At 34.7% G+C, this 19,280-nt stretch overlaps 1 protein-coding gene across 1 annotated transcript; it reads left to right on the top strand.

Annotated features, from left to right (window-relative positions):
* The first annotated feature begins 614 nt into the window (after positions 1 to 614).
* On the top strand, positions 615 to 2,204 carry LOC131045040 (anthocyanin synthase). Its single transcript, XM_057978550.2, has 2 exons — positions 615 to 1,609; positions 1,712 to 2,204. The coding sequence occupies exons 1-2, from the start codon at positions 791 to 793 to the stop codon at positions 1,946 to 1,948; spliced, it is 1,056 nt and encodes a 351-aa protein (XP_057834533.2). The 5' UTR covers positions 615 to 790; the 3' UTR covers positions 1,949 to 2,204.
* Positions 2,205 to 19,280: the final 17,076 nt, after the last annotated feature.

Raw genomic sequence — 19,280 nt, 5'->3', positions numbered from 1 at the left:
ACCAAAACTAAAACTAAAACTAAAACTAAACCTTTTGTGTGGCTAACATTAGAAGTTTTTATAGTTGGACCATCATGAAAAATTCTTGAACAAAGAATAATACTACTATCAATCATTCGTATCCTACATCCATGTCTTGACCATGACATCTTTAAACCATGGGTTTTTAGAATAACAATAATAGATTTAAAATGACTATATCTTTTTCACTTTTAAAGTGTCCTCACCAATAATATGACTTCTTTATATAGTATTATAAGGTGGCGATTGTTCTTCAATCAAATTACTTTTTTAATTAAATATTATAATAGATTTGTTTGTATTGTTAGTGTGATAATTAAGTTGCTCTTTAACATACTTTCTTCAAATATTATTATTGAATATTTACATTGCAGGCAGATCCCATTTATGACCTCAACAAAGCGAAAAATTAGATAATTGATTTAACGGTAAAAAGTGCATCAAAATCTTCCGGAAACGATTGGACGAGAAAACTCCCGACCATACATTCAAAGTGCTGACTTGCAAGTTGTCGCGCATGCACTCAACCGCCATTCTACTGCGCACATTTTACCCACAATAAGCATCCACACTCCAACCTCATTTATCATTCTTAAACCGACTACTTCCTATGCTCGCACGTGCCATCAGTCGACTAACAGTATTTCCTCAGAGTGGTAGATGAGATTGGCGAACTCTTTTATATAGCACTGGTTTGGAGAACAATCAATTCAACTCACTTGTTTCACACAGCTTAGAAAGAGAGTCCTCGGCCATATTATATACAGTAATGGCCCCAGCTCGAGTGGAGACACTGTCCAGCAGTGGCGTGGAATCCATCCCGGCTGAATACATAAGGCCGGTGGAAGAGAGACCCACGGGAAGCGTTCTGGATCTCAAGAATGCAGGAGATGGCCCTGAGCTTCCCGTCGTTGATTTTGCCGGGTGGGACAAAAGCGACGAGGATCGGAAAAGAATAATGCGGGAAGTTGCAGAGGCGAGCCGAGAATGGGGAGCAATGCAATTGCTCAATCATGGCATCCCTGAGACTCTAATCGCCCGCCTCCAGGCTGCCGGAAAAGCTTTCTTCGATCTGCCCATCGAAGAAAAGGAAAAGTACGCCAATGATGCCGCCAATGGAAAGATCTCGGGTTATGGAAGCAAGCTGGCCAACAATGCGAGCGGGCAGCTGGAGTGGGAGGATTACTATTTCCACATTCTGTGGCCTCATCACAAGCGCGATGTGGAAAAGACATGGCCTGGTTACCCGGCTGAGTATGAGGAAGTGACGGACGCTTATGGAGTGCACATCCGAAAGCTGACGAGTTTTCTTTTGGGCGGTTTATCTTCGGAGCTCGGTTTTGAGGAGAATCGCATGGAGAAAATGCTGGGTGGGGAGGAGTTAGTTATGGAGTTGAAGATCAATTATTACCCGCGTTGCCCTCAGCCGGAGCTCGCTTTGGGAGTCGAAGCGCACACCGATATCAGTGCTCTTACGTTTCTTCTGCATAACATGGTGCCCGGACTGCAGCTATTCCACCAGGGGAAGTGGATTACTGCCAAATGCATTCCTGGGGCTCTTATCTTTCAGCTCGGTGACCAAGTAGAGGTAAAAGAAAAAAACAACGCGTTAGATTTTTATTCCTCATTGCTTTTTCATTGTACGCCACTTACCCTACTGTGTATTCTCATAATTGCACTGTTTTTTCAGATCCTGAGCAATGGAAAGTACAAGAGCGGGCTCCACAGAGGACTGGTGAACAAGGAGAAGGTGAGGATATCGTGGGCGGTGTTCTGCTGCCCTCCAAAGGAAGCGGTGACTGGGCCTATGAAAGAGATGGTCGACGAGCAAAACCCGCCGCTTTTCCCAACGAGGACTTTTCAGGAGCACATTGATTACAAGCTCTTCAGGAAGAATCAGGCTAAAAAGGAAAAAGCAGCGCAATGAGACAGTTCATAGCTATGCCCTTGTGTTTCGAGTCTTAGATTAAATAATTACTTGTTCGAAGGTCTGGATCGTAGTACCTACATTGTGTTTCCCTCCTCGTGTTTTCTACAAGTATATTGTTATTAGGCCCTGCCTTGAGCAGGGAACTAATGTTTTCACCTCACTCTTTACATATTAATTCTGCAGGGAAAATTTTCTAATCCTAAAGTTTAAGACATGATTTCTATAATGCTATTATTTTTCAGATTTTTCTTAATTTATTTCTTGAAATGCAATTGGTCGAGAGATTTTTGCTGGCAGGTTTAATGAATTTTCCATCGCAAAAAATATAGAAATTAAATTGTGTTGAACATTACGCTCAGGAGACATTTATGACAATTGCAACCAGGACAAATGAAATAAATGAATTGAAGCCGATGTAATTCAATATTTATTGAATGCTCAGTAATTATGGAATGCGTAGTACATGATTTAATTAATTTGTAGGTTTAAAATAAACTTATTTTGATTGTTGTGCACTGTGCAATTATCTTGCTAAACAGAAAACAAGGATCCATCTGAGCCGCACTGAACTTTATAATAAAAAACATTCGATAATATAAGCATTCGATAATATGCTTAGTTTTTGTAAATATAAATCTTTTGCACTGTCTAATTGCATACATAACACGCATAGTAATAGATACCATACTTTTCAAACTGCCATTTTATACTAGTTTTGAAGACGAGTTCTTAGAACACTATACTAGTTTTTGTAAATGCAAATTTTGTGCACTGTTGAGCATACTGTTAGACACCATACTTTCCAAACTGTTTCAAAAATTGCATTATATGAAAAGAAAAAGTTCCTATTATGTCAAATATAAGCTCACCCAAATTAAAAAATTTATCATATATAATATTTATTATATACATTTTTTACATCCTCAAATTAACTTTATACTACTTAATTATTCTCACCACTTCATTGCATTGCTAGCATGTTTTTAGCTAAAGGCAGGGACTCATGATGTCTCACAGCTCTTGTTTCTGCTGTTTTCTGTTGATGGTTTTCCTCTCACATAAATATTCTAAGCGGATGTTTATATATTATATAATTAAGAAATGACCGCTTCGGCTGCGACTTATCTATATATATATAAGAACATTTTGAATCTAATTTTTATTTAATTTAAAATGACTATTTTTTATTTATTAATTAGATTATGCAAGGCTTATAATAGTCAAATGGTAGAGTTTGTGCACCGTGGTATTTGCTAGTAACAATGTTTAAATTTGTGGAATGACTTAAATCACACACACTAAGCTTACACTTCTAGACTTAAAAGTGTTAAACACTCAAAGTTGAGTGACATTTTCTAGGCTTAATATGCTGCTTAATGTATGTGGTCACACTAAGAATACACTTCTAGACTTAAAAGTGTTAAACACTTTGAGTTGACTAACATTCTCTAGGCTTAATATGTTGCTTGGTGTGTGTGTTTTAAGGCTGGCCTAAATTTGCCATTAAATGATTGAAAGCAACTGCCTCATTAAGGCTCTTCTTGTCATCAACATGGTTTTTCCTTACCTCAGCTATATTCTAGTCTAGTTTCTCCCATTTGTTGAAAGCATCAACCAATTTTCTTACTTCTTCCCCAATTTCATAATCAACTTCCTCACTCTACCATTACTTTTCTCTAAGAATTCTATTTCTAAATCTTTGATCTTCTTATGTGAGATGTGTTACTAGTTAAGCATTCATTACATGATGATGTTGTGTAGTAATAGGTTATCTTGAAGCTTCCCAATCTTAACCTCCAAAGAGTTTCAATTCAAGCACATCATTTGCTTTCGCACTACGACATTTAAATTTTACAGGAAACAACAAGTTTGAAGCGAAAACTTCACATTCATTGATCAACAAATAAAGAATATTTATACAAAGAGAAAATATAAATAGCTGTTCAAAAATCACAACAACTACATCAAATCGGTTTAAATAATGTAATAACTATGTATAATAACAACTATTTTGACATTTCCACCCTTATTACACTATTCTTCCAAATGCACCCTTGAAATCATAACACCTTACCAAGGATCCCCCCCTTAAACATAATATAACAAAACTTGCTCAATAAATAAAATAAATACATATTTTTTAAATGATATATCTTTGAAGAAAAAAACCTTAAATCATGTCAAAGTACACCAAACTACCTTGTGACCCTTGAAAGGGTGTAGCTTTGAGTTGAATTCTTCAGTTCTCAAACAACCATTTTCTCAAACTCTCAAATCATAGATTCTTGAATTATTTGACAACAATTCATACGGAATTCAACACATTCAGTTCAACACCACATCCCTTAACTATCTTCAAAGATCAAACTTCACAATATACATTCTTCAAATTTTTTAGCACCAAGAAGTAAAGTGATAAAGTAAAGCCAAAGTGCTTCTCAAGCAAAGCATCATCTCAAAGTGAGAAGCTAACTTGAGATGATGGAAACTTCTCCAACCTTCGATGTCACTAGCCTCCAAATACATGCAAAGAACTAATCAATGATTTTCCTTAGCAACATGCACATTCTTGACATCTTTCTTCTTTATCCCATAACTATTGATAAACTCATCTTTTAGATACTCAATAATTGTTTTAATGTTGTAGAATGCACTTTTTCGAGCACCAATAGTAAGAAGATATATTACTTAATTAGAATATCTTAGGAAAGATATATCAACTACTTGACATCTTACAATACACATAGAACTATATTTTATTGCAACTTCTCTAGGAAAGCAACTTACCTCAAAGTTACCACTAATAGAATGTACATGCAAATGACTATGTAGCCATTGTTGAGTCCTCATATGTTGGAAATGAATTATTCCATTCTTGATTAGATCATCAGATGGGTCCTCATCCTCTTGACCTCCAGATTTAGTCCTCCGCCCAAATGTTGTGCTTTCTTTATGGGGTGGGTGCAAGAAGTTGGGTCCCAATTAGGGGGAAGTACACACGTTGGGTAGAAAACCACATCGGAAACGAGGACCCATTTTTTAGAAAATGGGCCCCTGTTATGCTTCGGGCTTCTGAGCCAAAAAATCACAAGTGACGAAACGGGCCTTATTATTTAAAAAACAGGACCCCATTATTTACAAAACGGGGTCTTTCTAAAATAAATATATGTTTTTAAGTAATGGAGCTCCATTATGTAAAAAATGGGGCCTCATTATTTATAAAATGGGGCCCAGTTATGTAAAAAATGAGGTCTTGTTATTTAAAAAACAAGGCCCTGTTTTGTATAAGTATTTAAAAAAAAATCCTAGAAACTCATTTTTGCACTTTGTATAATGGGCACCCGTTACATTTAAATAATGGGGACCCGTTATAGATCGGGGCCCGTTATTTAAAATTTGAAAACCAACCCCACCATGTGTCTCAGGATTTGGATCGAGTAAGGCTTAGAATGCCCAAACCTAAGACTTGGACCTACAAGTACAAAGTTGGACTATGTGAGTAGCAAAATACTGACTTCTGGCATATGTTTGATGCCCATTTTTACAAAGTTGTCAAACAAAATTAAAACCCATTAGATATTACATTGCAAATATATATATATATATATATATATATAAGATTTAATTTTTTTGTTATTTTTTAATTAATTTGTACTAGATTTGGTCCATTAACTTAAAATATTAAGTTTTCTTATTTATCTAATAGCATTTTTGTTTTTACATTTTTTGAAAAATAAATTATATGACATCAATCTATAGAGAATTATTTTCAATATTAAAAAAAGCCTTCAAAAAATGATAAGTTTAGGTCAAATTATGGTGGTCGTACACAAGGGATTTTTAAAACAACAAATACGACCAATAGAAAATTAATTACAAAACAAATATTAAAAATATAAAAAAATATCCTCATTAGTATTTAATGTGTTACAAACCTTTTTCCAAAAGGGTTTGAGAAAAAAATATTTGTGTTAAAAAGTGGTGGTCATACACGTGCATGGTTTGGTCCTGAAACAAGTATTTTTAAATAGTGGTTTTTAGAAATCCCTTTTGAAAGTCAAGTTCTACCATCTGGGTATTAAGAAAAATTACATATTTGAAAACTATACTTTGAGTGCTACATTTTTCATTACTGACTTTTTTCAAAATTCAATCTTTAAGTGCTTCAAATTCTTAGGTCAATTGTGGCAAAATCTGAAAAATTAGGGAAAACACTTCCAAAGTGGACTCAAATTCTTGCAGTTGCACACACCCTACATTTCTTAGAGATATTTTATCAAACAATTCAACACCTAGTTGATGAATTACTTATGCACCTTTTCACATTTAATCCAATATTTCATATTCTTTTTTTCGGTTGGATACACTTGATATTTCTAATTCAATTATAAATGTATAACTAAAAAAACCAAACTCAAAAAATGTAAAATGACTCACTCTCCTTCACTTCGATACATAATTAAAAATGCAACCACCTTCTTACACTTCATGCACCATCACTAATGTGCACTCAATATGAGAAATAAGTAGAGGCGACTAAAAATGTTTTTCTATGTCATTTTGATTTATTATCATGCTTTTCATATTCTCTTCTTTTTGTGTGATGGAGATATACTTCAGTATCTAATTGATGCCCCTAGTTATGAGATAACCTCTATTTGTTCCCATTAATATTAACTCATGGCCTCCAACATAGAATGGATACCTTTCTTTCAATATAGGCTCCCAAACATATCATAGATCCTCCAACCTCTAGTCTCAATGCATCACAAGTGCTAAACAAATGCAAGGATAATTCATCACAAGAAACATAAATTGATTACACTTTATCATATTTCTCTTACTTCATGCATTTATATTCACTCTGAAGAAAATATGCACATACCCAAATTAGGGTTATCTGAATATTAATTCGCGTCGCACCCGCTGAGTTTTCTTTTTGCCTAAGTATGTTTTTATTTTTGAGCATGGCGCAAAATGCAATGCACACACCCACTAAGTGTCAGCAGGGTGCACTCTTTTAAGAACCATATCTTTCTCTTGGCCACAACATCCTTGTTGTTGTCGCGTGGCATCGCCTCTTTTGGGCCCCGTGAAGATTCACTCATTGACAAGCAAGGCACATTTATACACACATGGCAGCTTTGCGAGACATTTATGGGTCACAGTCTCACTACAAAATGAGACTCCCTCTCCTGGTGCCATGTAGAGTGATTTGTGTAGAGCTTCGCACGCTTGATGATTTGAAGCAGGGCATTTCTCATGAAGCACTAGGAAGAATGGTTAGAAGGAACCAATTTTGGGGCTTCGGCCCAGATATTCCAAAGGTTTTTTTGCGAGGAAATGATGAAGATGCTTCCCCTTATCGGATTTTGCAGAAGGTGGTGGCTATCTATGCAAGGGCCAAAGTAGTCATCACTTTCATGGTATTTGATGAACATGTAAAATGAGGACTAAGTTCCAACTAGTCCATGACTAGGATGTTTTCTTGTTATGAGTAGCAAGTAGTTAGGGCCTTCCTCTTTAAATAGAGGGGTGTTTTTGTTTTGTAAAAGGGTTCTGAAAAATCTATTTTTCCAGAGAATATATGGAAAAGACTTCGACACCTGAATTTAGCCTAAAAACTATCATTGTATTTTTGAACTAAGATAATCGAACTATGCCTTATGCCTTTGACATTATTTCAGTATGCATTGATAAGTTTTTTGTGAAATCTCAAATTCAGGATTGACTCTAGTAATGTATGCTTCAGCTCTACTATTTGAATCATGTTATACACTCTTTTATTTAGTAGATTCTCTTATGTGTATGTTGCTTCATGTATTTTAAGAAATCTTTCAATATATTAGAATTCAAGACATGTAGATTGTTGAATGGGCTTTAGAATTGCATGCATGTGAAGTTCTTTGTGCCTTTGTTTGGAAAAATTATTATCTCAAGCTTTTGCCTTAGGTTATATTTACTTTTATGTTCTCTCTTACCCTTTTCTCTTACACGAATGAAAAGTCGACTTCTAAAACACTAAAGGTTTCTCAGTGAAAACGCGCATATTCCCCATCACTGAGTTTCCCATAAGGTTGTTTTCCTAAGAGTAATTTTAGTGAACAACAGTTCTTTAATTGGCATGCCTGGTGGGACCTCAAATTTACTTACATAAAGTGGGTTTATGAGCCATAGGTTTGTTACTAGAAGCCAAACTGCATTAAACTCGAGTTTATTATTACCACCTCTAGTAACATCCAATTAGTATTAGGAGTAAAAATATCTATTCAGATCCCTATACGAATGGCACTTCAACCTCCTAGAAACTTTATCACATGGAATAGTGGGAGCCCTCTTATTTCACCTGCCCCTCTCGCTTAGTGGGACGTTATTCCAATCTTTGCACTAAAATCTTTGCCAAAGTTTATCGAAGAAGATTCCAAGACTTCTGGAGAACATCTACAAGATGTAGCTAATGTATGCACTGTACACAATGTCACATAGTAGAATGCGGCACTAAGACTGCTTGCAGCCTCTTTTAAAGGAAAATCCCAAGCTTGGTATAGATCTCTTACACCAAATTCAATAGGTGACTGGGATCAACTAGGAGATCCCTTTTTTGAGTGCTTCACTAAAAAGGGGGACATGTCATCCCTATTGCATTGGCTAATAACTATCAAGTGAGCTCCTCAAGAGGTAGTGACCATTTTTAACACCAAGTTTCAGAAGACCTAGTAAATGATACCAATAATCGCTCGCCCTCTAGTAGACATGGCTTTTGTTTTCTACCTAAAGTCTTTCAATTCTAATATATTCGTAATGATTCAATCTTTAGGTCACAATTGGAAAATAATTTGATTGACACGGGGAAGCTACCCCAAGGCCGCCCATACCAGTATTTTCCAAATTGACAAGCCAGGCGCTTGAGAAAACACCTTCGAGTACATTAACACCACAATCTATGTATATTCGTGACTGAATGTGTGTGTGAAAAGTGGACCTAGATTTGTATCTGCAAGACACAACACTTCAATTAAGTCATTACGTGTATGTTTAGACAGATATAAGCATGAATATGAAAATCATAACAAATTGACCCATTGTCTTCTAAAAGATGTGAGTATAAGATTGCTCTCAGATTTGTATAAGCAATCCAGTGACTAGACTACACCAAGACGAAGGATTTTAATCTATATGAGCATGATATTAATGCTAGATGGATGTAAGATTAATCTAACAAGATTTAAGCAATAAATGAGATAAATGATCTAAATATGTATGCAATATTCTCAATGAACCTAGAGCAAAAATAGTATAATAACAATATATTCTCCAGCATCTTTTGAATGAGAGATGAGAGCTTGAATTTATAGAAAATTCAGAAAGAAACCAAAGGCTAAGATCAAATGATGATGAGCGGTCAAGATTTTCCAAGAGGAAGCACAATCCAGGTGAATTGATGTGATTGGATGCTTTTCTCAGTTTTAAAGGAAATTGAACTAAAATTAAGATAAAATCAAGAAAAACTGATTTATTCTCTATTTCATTCAATTTTGATATTTAATTATTTTAATTGCTTTCTTTGAGATTATTTATCAAATTTTAATTTGTTTTTCAAGATTATCTCCAATTGATTTCTTTTCTCAGATTTTTAATTATTTTTTGGTCAATTAATTCCTTTTTTGATTTATTTCCATTTTTGAAGAGTTGTGGTCAATTGATTTATTTAATTAAAATTACTTCCTCTTTCTTGATTTGATGGCAAATTGATTTATTTAATTAAATATGCTAGGATATTTAATAAGATAATTGTTTAAAATGATTTTCTTGGAATGATTTAATTAATTAAATATAAATATTTAATTAATATTGGTTGATTAATTTGCCATTTGACATTTAATGTTTAAAGAATTAATTGTGTGCTCAAGATTGATTTAATTGCCTTTGGTTAGGACCTTGGTGACGTTGTCGAGATTAGGGGCCCATGGTTTAGATGACCATTTTTAGGGTATTACATTTGCCCCTCTTTGAATTAATGTGCGAGCAGCACGTTAGTTCAAAGAAAATTTGATGTCTAGGAGATGCTAGTTCTGAACTTGATTGATCACGAACTAGATGAAAAGCGAGGTGTTAAGCTTGGTTCGAAGCGACAAAGCTGAATGAAGTCTGATTAAAGCGATACTGATCCTGAACTTGATTGAACTAGGAACGATAGAAAACAAAGATACCGAACTTGAACTTGATTGATCAAGAAGCGGATCTTACTGATCTAGAACTTGATTGATCTAGACACAGTGAGTGATGATAAAAATCGATCTTGAACTTGATTGATCAAGATACGATAAAGATAAATTGTTTAGCTTGATCAAGAAATGAATACTGAACACCTGCTTAGATTTAGCGTGATCAAAGAAACTCCTTAATGTTAAGGGATTGATTCAGATAAAAGACAAATATCAGCTTGATTTGAAGCGATGAAACTAATATGCCCCTAGCGATTGATTCAATTCAGATGATTGAAAAATCTCAACTTGATATAAAGCGATGAAGTTGAGATGCCCCTAGCGATGAGGTCTTGTTTGATGTTTTAGAAAAGATTAGCTGCTCGACTTTTGATGAAGATTTAAAAAATTTCTCGACATTGAAGAATGTGAGGTCATAAGGTCACGAGTATGCCCCCTCGAGAGTGAAATCAAAAGATAGCAAGGGTACATGATGATAGGCAACTTTTTTTTTTTTTAGCGATGATAAGTTGTTTGAGCACAAATTGAATCAGAGGAATTTTTTGAAAAAATTAGCAAGAAATTGAGTGCAAAGTTGAAGAAGAGAATGAGCTTTTGATGAAAGAGCGCTAAGTGGTCCAAATTTTGTAAAATTTCGATGAGAGAGTTGACATCAGATTTTGATTTCGATCCTGAAAATGGACTCAGGATAGTCGATTTACAAGCTCGTGATTTAATTTCATCGTACTTGTGTTGGTGGATTATGAGATGTTGTTCTATATGCTTTATTCTATATGTATGCATTTCTTTTCAGTATAGATGAATGAATGCAAATGGAATATGGATGTTTATTTTTGTTTCTTTTTATGCAAATAAATGAATGTGAATGAGTGATGAGAATGAGTAACTAGTAATGTTGAATTTGTCTCATTTTTTTCAATGCAATGCAATAGGGTGAATTCAAATGGATGATAGTGAATGTATGAATATATGTAAAATTCTTATGTATGCAGCTAACATCTCAAAACACAAGTACTTGATCAGAGAAATAATGAAAAGAGACCACTTAGCTTACAAATGATGACACTCCAACTCTCATTCAGAAAATAAAGAAAGCATTGTTACCATACCGAAATCACTCTAAATTCATGAGATGCAGAATGAAATGCAAAATGAGATGCAACCTAAACCTAGTCACTGGATTTTGAAAAGCTTAATTTTCATCATTGAGCGCTTTACAACCACAATAGGCAGATTAGAGTTCCTTGCTTTTCATGTGCAATATTAATTATCTTGTCCGCAATGACCCTTTTTTCTCGTTCATATCCTTGGACAGATTATGCATGGATGTGGATTCCACAATGAAGAAATTCCCTCAAAATAGACAAAGAAATGATATGGAACCTCCCTGTAGCATTCAAATAAGCGGAGTTGAGGTATGTGAGTTGATTTCACCTTAATGTGAAGGCTCTTATCACAGACACCCAGCTAATTTAGATGTTTCCAGATCATTGGAATCATTCCTACAAGCAGAAAACAAAGAAAGTATTATGCCCCCAATCCTTGCTCCTCTTATTCAAGATAGACTTCTTTGAGTTACTCAGAGGGATAATAATCGAAAACAAATATAAAAGACAACACACAAAGAAAATTTTCATGCATAGCTCAAATTGTTTAGTGATTGTTTTCCGTTATGTTGTTTTGTTTGTTACTCAGTGATAAAACTCTTCAGTAGTTAGGAGATAGGTGACTTGACTTGGAGTGGACGACCAGGTTTCACTGATGTAAAGATGACTTGTTTGACACTACTTAGGATATGTAATGTGCTTTTGTTGATTACCTAATACTAGGACATTGATTGGTTTCAAGCCATGAGGGTTCCAACGAACTAGGATGTCACAAAAGTGACTGAAATATGTACAAATGAAATCAAAGAATGCAGGAAAGCGGGAATGTCAACGTTGCATTGATAGATGGAGTGCTTGAGTACAAGAGGCCCCTGTTTATCAGGTTTTCACCTGCTTGGTAGAGATTCATTTTTATTTTTTTTACCAAGGTGCCTGTTTACCAGGTTTTCACCAAGGCATTTTCTCTCCTGTTTTCCTTTTTTTCTTTTGTTTTTCTTTTTCTTTTTTTCTTTTTTTGAATTTCTTTAGGACATTTTCTGATTTTTATGATTTCTTTAGGACTTTTTCTGATTTTTAGGATTTTTTCAGGATTTTTTCTGATTTTTAGGATTTTGTTCAAGATTTTTTATGATTTTTATGATTTTTTAATGTTTGCCCCTAGTGTCTAGCAAGGCAAAAGGGATTTTGAGTACTTGAATGTATAAGTTAATGATGGTGGACGCTTTCAAGGACTATCTCATAACATTAATCCAAGCATAGGGTCCAGATATAGCAATGTAAAGCAAGGATTTTAGCGATGTAAAGCAAGGATATAGTGCAGCGAAGCCATATGGTCCAAAGAAGAGGTTTGTGGAAAGCATGTTTTTGCATTTTGTCCATAGTGTTGATCAAGATCAAGGGATAGATTTGGATATGAGGTAGGTATGATAAGACAGATCAAAAGGGAGTAATGAAAGATGTAAGTGAGCAATGGAGAGGAGCTAAAGGGTCTAGATCAAGTGTAATAGATAGGACACATGATTCCTACAAAGATCCTTAACCTTGTCAAGATTAAAGGTGGAAAAGGGTTATGAATGTAGATATTGCAAATGAGGGATAATGGAGGATGAAGGATAATGGAGGAAGAAGGATAATAGATGGATGTACATGGATGGCACTTGCCCCCAATGTAAAGTACAAAAGGATAATGGATTACGCATGATGCCTATTTTTTAGGTTTTCATCATGGTACTTGCCCAAGTCGCCACAAGAAGTGGTTTTCACACAAGGACGAATTTATTTCTCTTTACTTTTTTTTTTCTGATTTTTTTTCACTTTTTCATCATTTTTTTTTTTTTTTTTGTGGAAGATAATGGAGGCATGATAGGGGATGGAAGAAGTACCCCAACATCTTGTTACTTTGGATGGTACCCTTAGAATATGAGTTGCAATAGACCATGGCTATGAAGGTATACTCAAAGATGTTGGCAGGATAATGAATTGAAACTAGGGCAAGGATTTATGCAAAGGATTGGATAAGAGGGATGGAAGGGTGAAAAAGAGGTGTTGGATAATGGATGGGATGTTGGAATAATTGTGTATGGGTAGATGAAAATGCTAGAAAGATCAACATTGGCACACACATTGAGGGATGGTGGGCACATGGAGGAGAAGTGAATTTTAGATTTTGAGATTTGGATGGAGGAAAGGTTACAGATTTTGGGGTATAAGAACCCAAAATGGATGAAGGAGGTGATGGAGGAATAGACTCAGAAGGTTTGGATGGAGGAACAACAATTTTGGATGCCAATTTTGCTTTTTCTTTAGACTGTTGTGCTTCAAGAAGCCGCTTAGGGATCCACATGGTTTTTGATTTTTCATGCTTTTGTAGTTCCTTAGAGCGCATTGCTTGTACAAGTGCCTTAGGAACCCATATAACTTTTGAATTTTCTTCTTTCTTTGTGGGCATTTGTGGCATTTTGTATTTTTCTTTTTCTTTTTGGATCATATTTTTCTTTGTTTTGACATGTTGATTAGATGGGACATGTTGATCCTTGAATACACGTGGATTGCTTGATTTATGACTTTTATGCTTGGCATCCAAATTGCTTGGAGGAAGAAAAGAATGTGTGGATAGATAGGAATGATATGGAGGTCTTTTAGATGGATGGAAGGTACTCGAAGATGTGTGCCTTTGTTGATCCTACATAAGGGATAGAGGGATATAGGGACCTAGAATGGATGGAAGCGGTGAAGGAGAAGACATGCATTTGGATTTAACTGGAGAAATGTAGGATTTATGAGAGATACCAACATCTTGAGAAATTTCTCTGAGGCCATGACCTTTAACATTTTATTTAATATGGAGGGGTTCTTGCTTGTGGAGATCTAACCCTTTGCCTTTATAAATATTTTGACGTGTAGGATACACTTTACTTTGGGAAGAAGACACAAGTCCATTATGAGATGGAGGTGGAATGTAAGGAATGATAGGATCATGAGGGGGATTTATAGGCATGATGGATCCTTGAGGTGAATATGGAGGATTATGACAAGGAGATGAAGGGATACTTTGATCTTGACATGGAAGAGGACCATTGGATAGGGTAGGAAGGGTGTTTGACTCTTCATTTTGAATAGGACCATTTGAAAAGATGGAAGAGGCATCATGATCTTGCTTAGGAAGTGGATTAGGAATGGGATTTGGAAGGATGCTTTGATCTTGAGATGGAAGGGGGTCATCTTGGAATAAATGGAAAGGTATAATGGGATCATAATGGGATTCTAGTGAAATAGGATCTTTTTTATTCATTAGATGGGATTGAGAAGTTTTGGTGCTTTGATCTTGATTTATGATAGGACTTATTTCTTGATTTTTCAGATTATCCTCTTGACATGGAGTCACTTCTAAGGAAGGGATATGATTTTTCATAAGTGTAGGGGATTCTTGGAAGGTCTCCATTATTTGACATGATGGGGAAGCATTTTGGAAAGGGCCTTCTAGAGTGGGTATGATTGGAATTGGAGTGCATGATGGCATAGGATCTGGGATTTTTAAATAATGTGAGAAACTTGTATCAATATTGGCATTAACTTGGATATCCATAGGAGATAGCCCTTGAAGGTCAACACAAGAAGTTTCATTGTTTGAAGGAGATGGTATGGATTGTTGTTGAGAAGTCTTAGGAGATGAAGGCATCATGGAAGGGATGGAGGCTACATATGGAGCCTTTCTAGACATAGGTTCACTATTTTGATCATGCTTAGAAATAGTTCCTTCTTTTTCTTTAGGTGAGTCATTAGGATCTTAAATTACAATGACACCATTATCAATGAGATCTTGAATCTTATATTTTAATTCTATGCAATGCGAAGTCTTATGTTCATTTTGTTTATGATATGCACAATACTTACTCAAAAATTCCCATCCCCATGTGGTCTTTTTAGGTAATATGATAAGATTGTTCTTAAGAAGCTCTTCCAAAGTTGACTTAATAGATTTCCCCAAAGGTGTAAACTGTCTATCTAGGGAATATTTGGAGGAAATATCTTTATGTCTTGGTGAAGGTGTTTTGTGATCTTGTTTGAGATTTGGTTTTTGATCGTCAATTATTTGTTGGTATTTGATTGTCAAATCATATAATTGTTTTAACATTCCTTGAAGTTTCTCACTCTTGATATCATGCATTTGTTTTTCAAATGGAGTCATTGATTTATTTTGTTGGATTTCCATGTCATATATTTCTTTCTTGATATCTTGAAATATTTGAGCAAAGGTAGCCATGGGAATTGGAGCTAAGGTATCCATGATATTCTTACTTTTGTCAAAAAAAAATTTAGAAGAGCTTCTGGTTTGAACAGGCATTTACAACCGACGGGACTGAGAGCTAAATGTGTTGCAGAAGTCAAGATCAAATTGTAGCTAGTAGTTCGTTTAACATAGTGATTTAGGAGAAGTAACTAAGATCTGGTCTGGTTTCAGGAATGATCTATCCTGTGTAAGACATTATCTAAGTTAACTTAGGTTTGATAAGATGTTGTTTGAACTAGCTGAGAGATGATCGACAAAATCGTGCAACGCAACGGCAGGGGTACACTATCAAGGTTGTTTATGCTCAAGAGGATGATGACTAGTTTTATGCTTGCTGTAGACTAATCTAGGAAACTTTGACTTTTTTGACTGACAAGATCAGGAATTCATATGACAGAGGATTGGACAGAGACGAGATTCTAACAGACAGAGTTTCAATGACTGACGACTACTAGTTTTTGATAAGGACTGATGTTTCAATGACTGATGATGACCAGTTTGGACATGGATAGAGTTTATCACTAAATTGTTTGATATTGTTTCATTCGTTTTCTCCAGTTTCAGTATTTCATTTTCAGTTTCAGGGATGATAACACATAAAAAATGCAAGATATATAATAATTCAATCACAACATGCTAACCCTATGGAAGTTGGCTTAGAGAAGAAAACCTTTGATTGCTGACTTAGGTACACACCCAATAGCTAATCAGAATATGACTGTTGAGTCTCATGCAATGGATTCTCAAAGCTGTATTAGCTGACTCCAAATGCTAATGGGGGCACGATATGGCAAGTGTCTTGGGAGAGTTACTATCTCTCTTGCAAAAAGATTATCAACCTTTCAGATGTGAAACAGGTAGCTTCTAATCTTATAGTTCTTAGTTAGGAATTTCATTTGAAATTACCCCGTGAAGTCACGCAAGCATGATTGAGGCGTATAGACCGACAAGGTATCGAAACAAGTTGTAGTTACGTAAACGTGATTGAGACTGTGAGGCCCTACAAAATGATATGAGAGATCTCAAAGAGAAAACTCAAATAATCCCATCCTTTGAGACTTTAATCACCAGAGGCCTATTTATTATAGTGAGTTGGAATGCTCAGGTCCAGTTGTACTCACTTAGGTCATTCTCATAGGGTGATTACTTTTTCCCACTATGACAGGCCCGCTAAAGGTACACAAATCTTAAAACTTAGAAAAAGCTTCGAGGGTCTAGATTTCTAATTGTCTATAAAAGACAAGAGCATACTCTCCTACCTCTTAGATTTTTCTGAAAACACGAAAGACAAATTTGTTCTTTAACCAGATAGCAATTTAAGTGCCTAAGAAAATACTAAATGAATACACAATGTTTAGTCGATTCTCCTTAGGCAACCTGCAAAACCAATATGTCACTAGTCATTTTCTTCTTGATTCTTTGGTAGGCGTATGTTTGATTGATAGATTCTTTGACACGCGTCCTGCAAACATTAAAAGCTCAAAATTAGTTTCCAAAATAACATAAAAAAAATCATCAAAAGAAAATTCTATCATGCAAACTGTAAATTAAACTAATCTTAACAAGAATTTCTATTTTTTATGACTATCCTAGTTATGATAGTTTTGATAGTACTTCACTCTGTCATTTATAACTTTTCAACCAGAGATAATTCCAAACATCTCTTCAGTGGAAATGCTAATAACTTGGTTTTACAAAACATATTAAAATTTTGTTGAGATCCAACGGTTCAATAAAAAGTTATGCCCTCCGAACCGAGACCATTTTTGACTGTCATAGAAGAATAAGTAAAATGATAGTCCTGCATTCTGTCAATCATAAATTTCAAACTCAAACTCTTTAGGAAAATCCCTTCAGTGAACCTGTAGAAAAATTGGTTTTACACAACATATAAAAAATTGGTTTAGATCCAAGAATTCAATAAAAATTATGCTTTCCAAACTGAGACCATTTTTGACTGTCACAAAAGAATAAGTAAAATGATAGTCTTGCACTATATCAATCATAACTTTCAAACCCAAACTCTTTAGGAAAATCCCTTTGGTACACTTGTAGAACACTTGGTTTTCAACAGCACATCCAAAATTGGTTTAGATCCAACGGTTCAATAAAATGTTATGCCTTCCAAACCGAGACCATTTTTGACTGTCATAGAAGAACAAACAAAAAGAAAGATTTTTATTTGCAAATTTAACACATGTTTATTAGTTATAAAAACCAAACATTAAATTTGTTCAAGAAACATTAGAAATATTGTAGTTGTGGGTTTGAGCCCCACGGTGGGTGCCAAAAGTGTGTGTGAAAAGTGGACCTGGATCTATATCTACAAGACACAACACTTCAATTAAGTCATTACATGTATGTTTAGACAGATATAAGCATGAATATGAAAACCATAACAAATCGACCCATTGCCTTCTAAAAGATGTGAGTATAAGATTACTCTCAGATTTGTATAAGTAATCGAGTGACTAGACTACACCAAGATGAAGGATTTTAATCTATATGAGCATGATATTAATGCTAGATGGATGCAAGATTAATCTAACAAGATTTAAGCAATAAATGAGATAAATGATCTAAATATGTATGCAATATTCTCAATGAACCTAGAGCAAAAACAGTATAACAACAATATATTCTCTAGCATCTTTTGAATAAGAGATGAGAGCCTGAATTTATAGAAAATTCAAAAAGAAACCAAAGGCTGAGATCAAATGATGATGAGCGGTCAAGATTTTCCAAGAGGAAGCACAATCCAGGTGAATTGATGTGATTGGATGCTTTTCTCAATTTTAAAGGAAATTGAAATAAAATTAAGATAAAATCAAGAAAAACTGATTTATTCTCTATTTCATTCAATTTTGATATTTAATTATTTTAATTGCTTTCTTTGAGATTATTTATCAATTTTTAATTTGTTTTTCAAGATTATCTCCAATTGATTTTTTTTCTCAGCTTTTAATTTTTTTTAGTCAATTAATTCATTTTTTTATTTATTTCCATTTTTGAAGATTTGTGGTCAATTGATTTATTTAATTAAAATTAATTCCTCTTTCTTGATTTGATGACAAATTGATTTATTTAATTAAATATGCTAGGATATTTAATAAGATAATTGTTTAAAATGATTTTCTTGGAATGATTTAATTAATTAAATATAAATATTTAATTAATATTGGTTGATTAATTTGCCATGTGACATTTAATGTTTAAAGAATTAATTGTGTGCTCAAGATTGATTTAATTGCCTTTGGTTAAGACCTTGGTGACGTTGTCGAGATTAGGGGCCCATGGTTTAGATGACCATTTTTAGGGTATTACAGAATGCTCCACAAACTAATGCCTCTACTTGTTCATCCATAGCTGCTGAAGTGAGTGATATGAAAAATTTACTCTAAGCCTTTTCAAATGAAATAATTAACCTAAAGAGGTTACAAGCATCACCTGCTAGACTCCCTTTTTAACAAAATTACCAAGGAGGAATGGCCCCTTTTTAGCAAATCCAATATCAAGGAGGTGCAAGGGCTACCCAAATCCACTCGAGCAATCAAATTGTACCTATGCCTACCCCTTTGTAGACCATTCCTCCTAACCAAAATAACGAACTAGTAGTCGACTTGAATAATTTAGTGGATGATACCAATTCTTGGTGTTTCCCTTGTAATGACGCTCACATCTCGCGGAATTGCCCAAGAGGAAATTTA

This window comes from Cryptomeria japonica, chromosome 7 (genome assembly GCF_030272615.1).
Source record: "Cryptomeria japonica chromosome 7, Sugi_1.0, whole genome shotgun sequence".
Taxonomy (NCBI): Eukaryota; Viridiplantae; Streptophyta; class Pinopsida; order Cupressales; family Cupressaceae; genus Cryptomeria; species Cryptomeria japonica.
The sequence above is the reverse complement of the archived record's forward strand: the minus strand, read 5'-3'. Positions and strand labels throughout refer to the sequence as shown.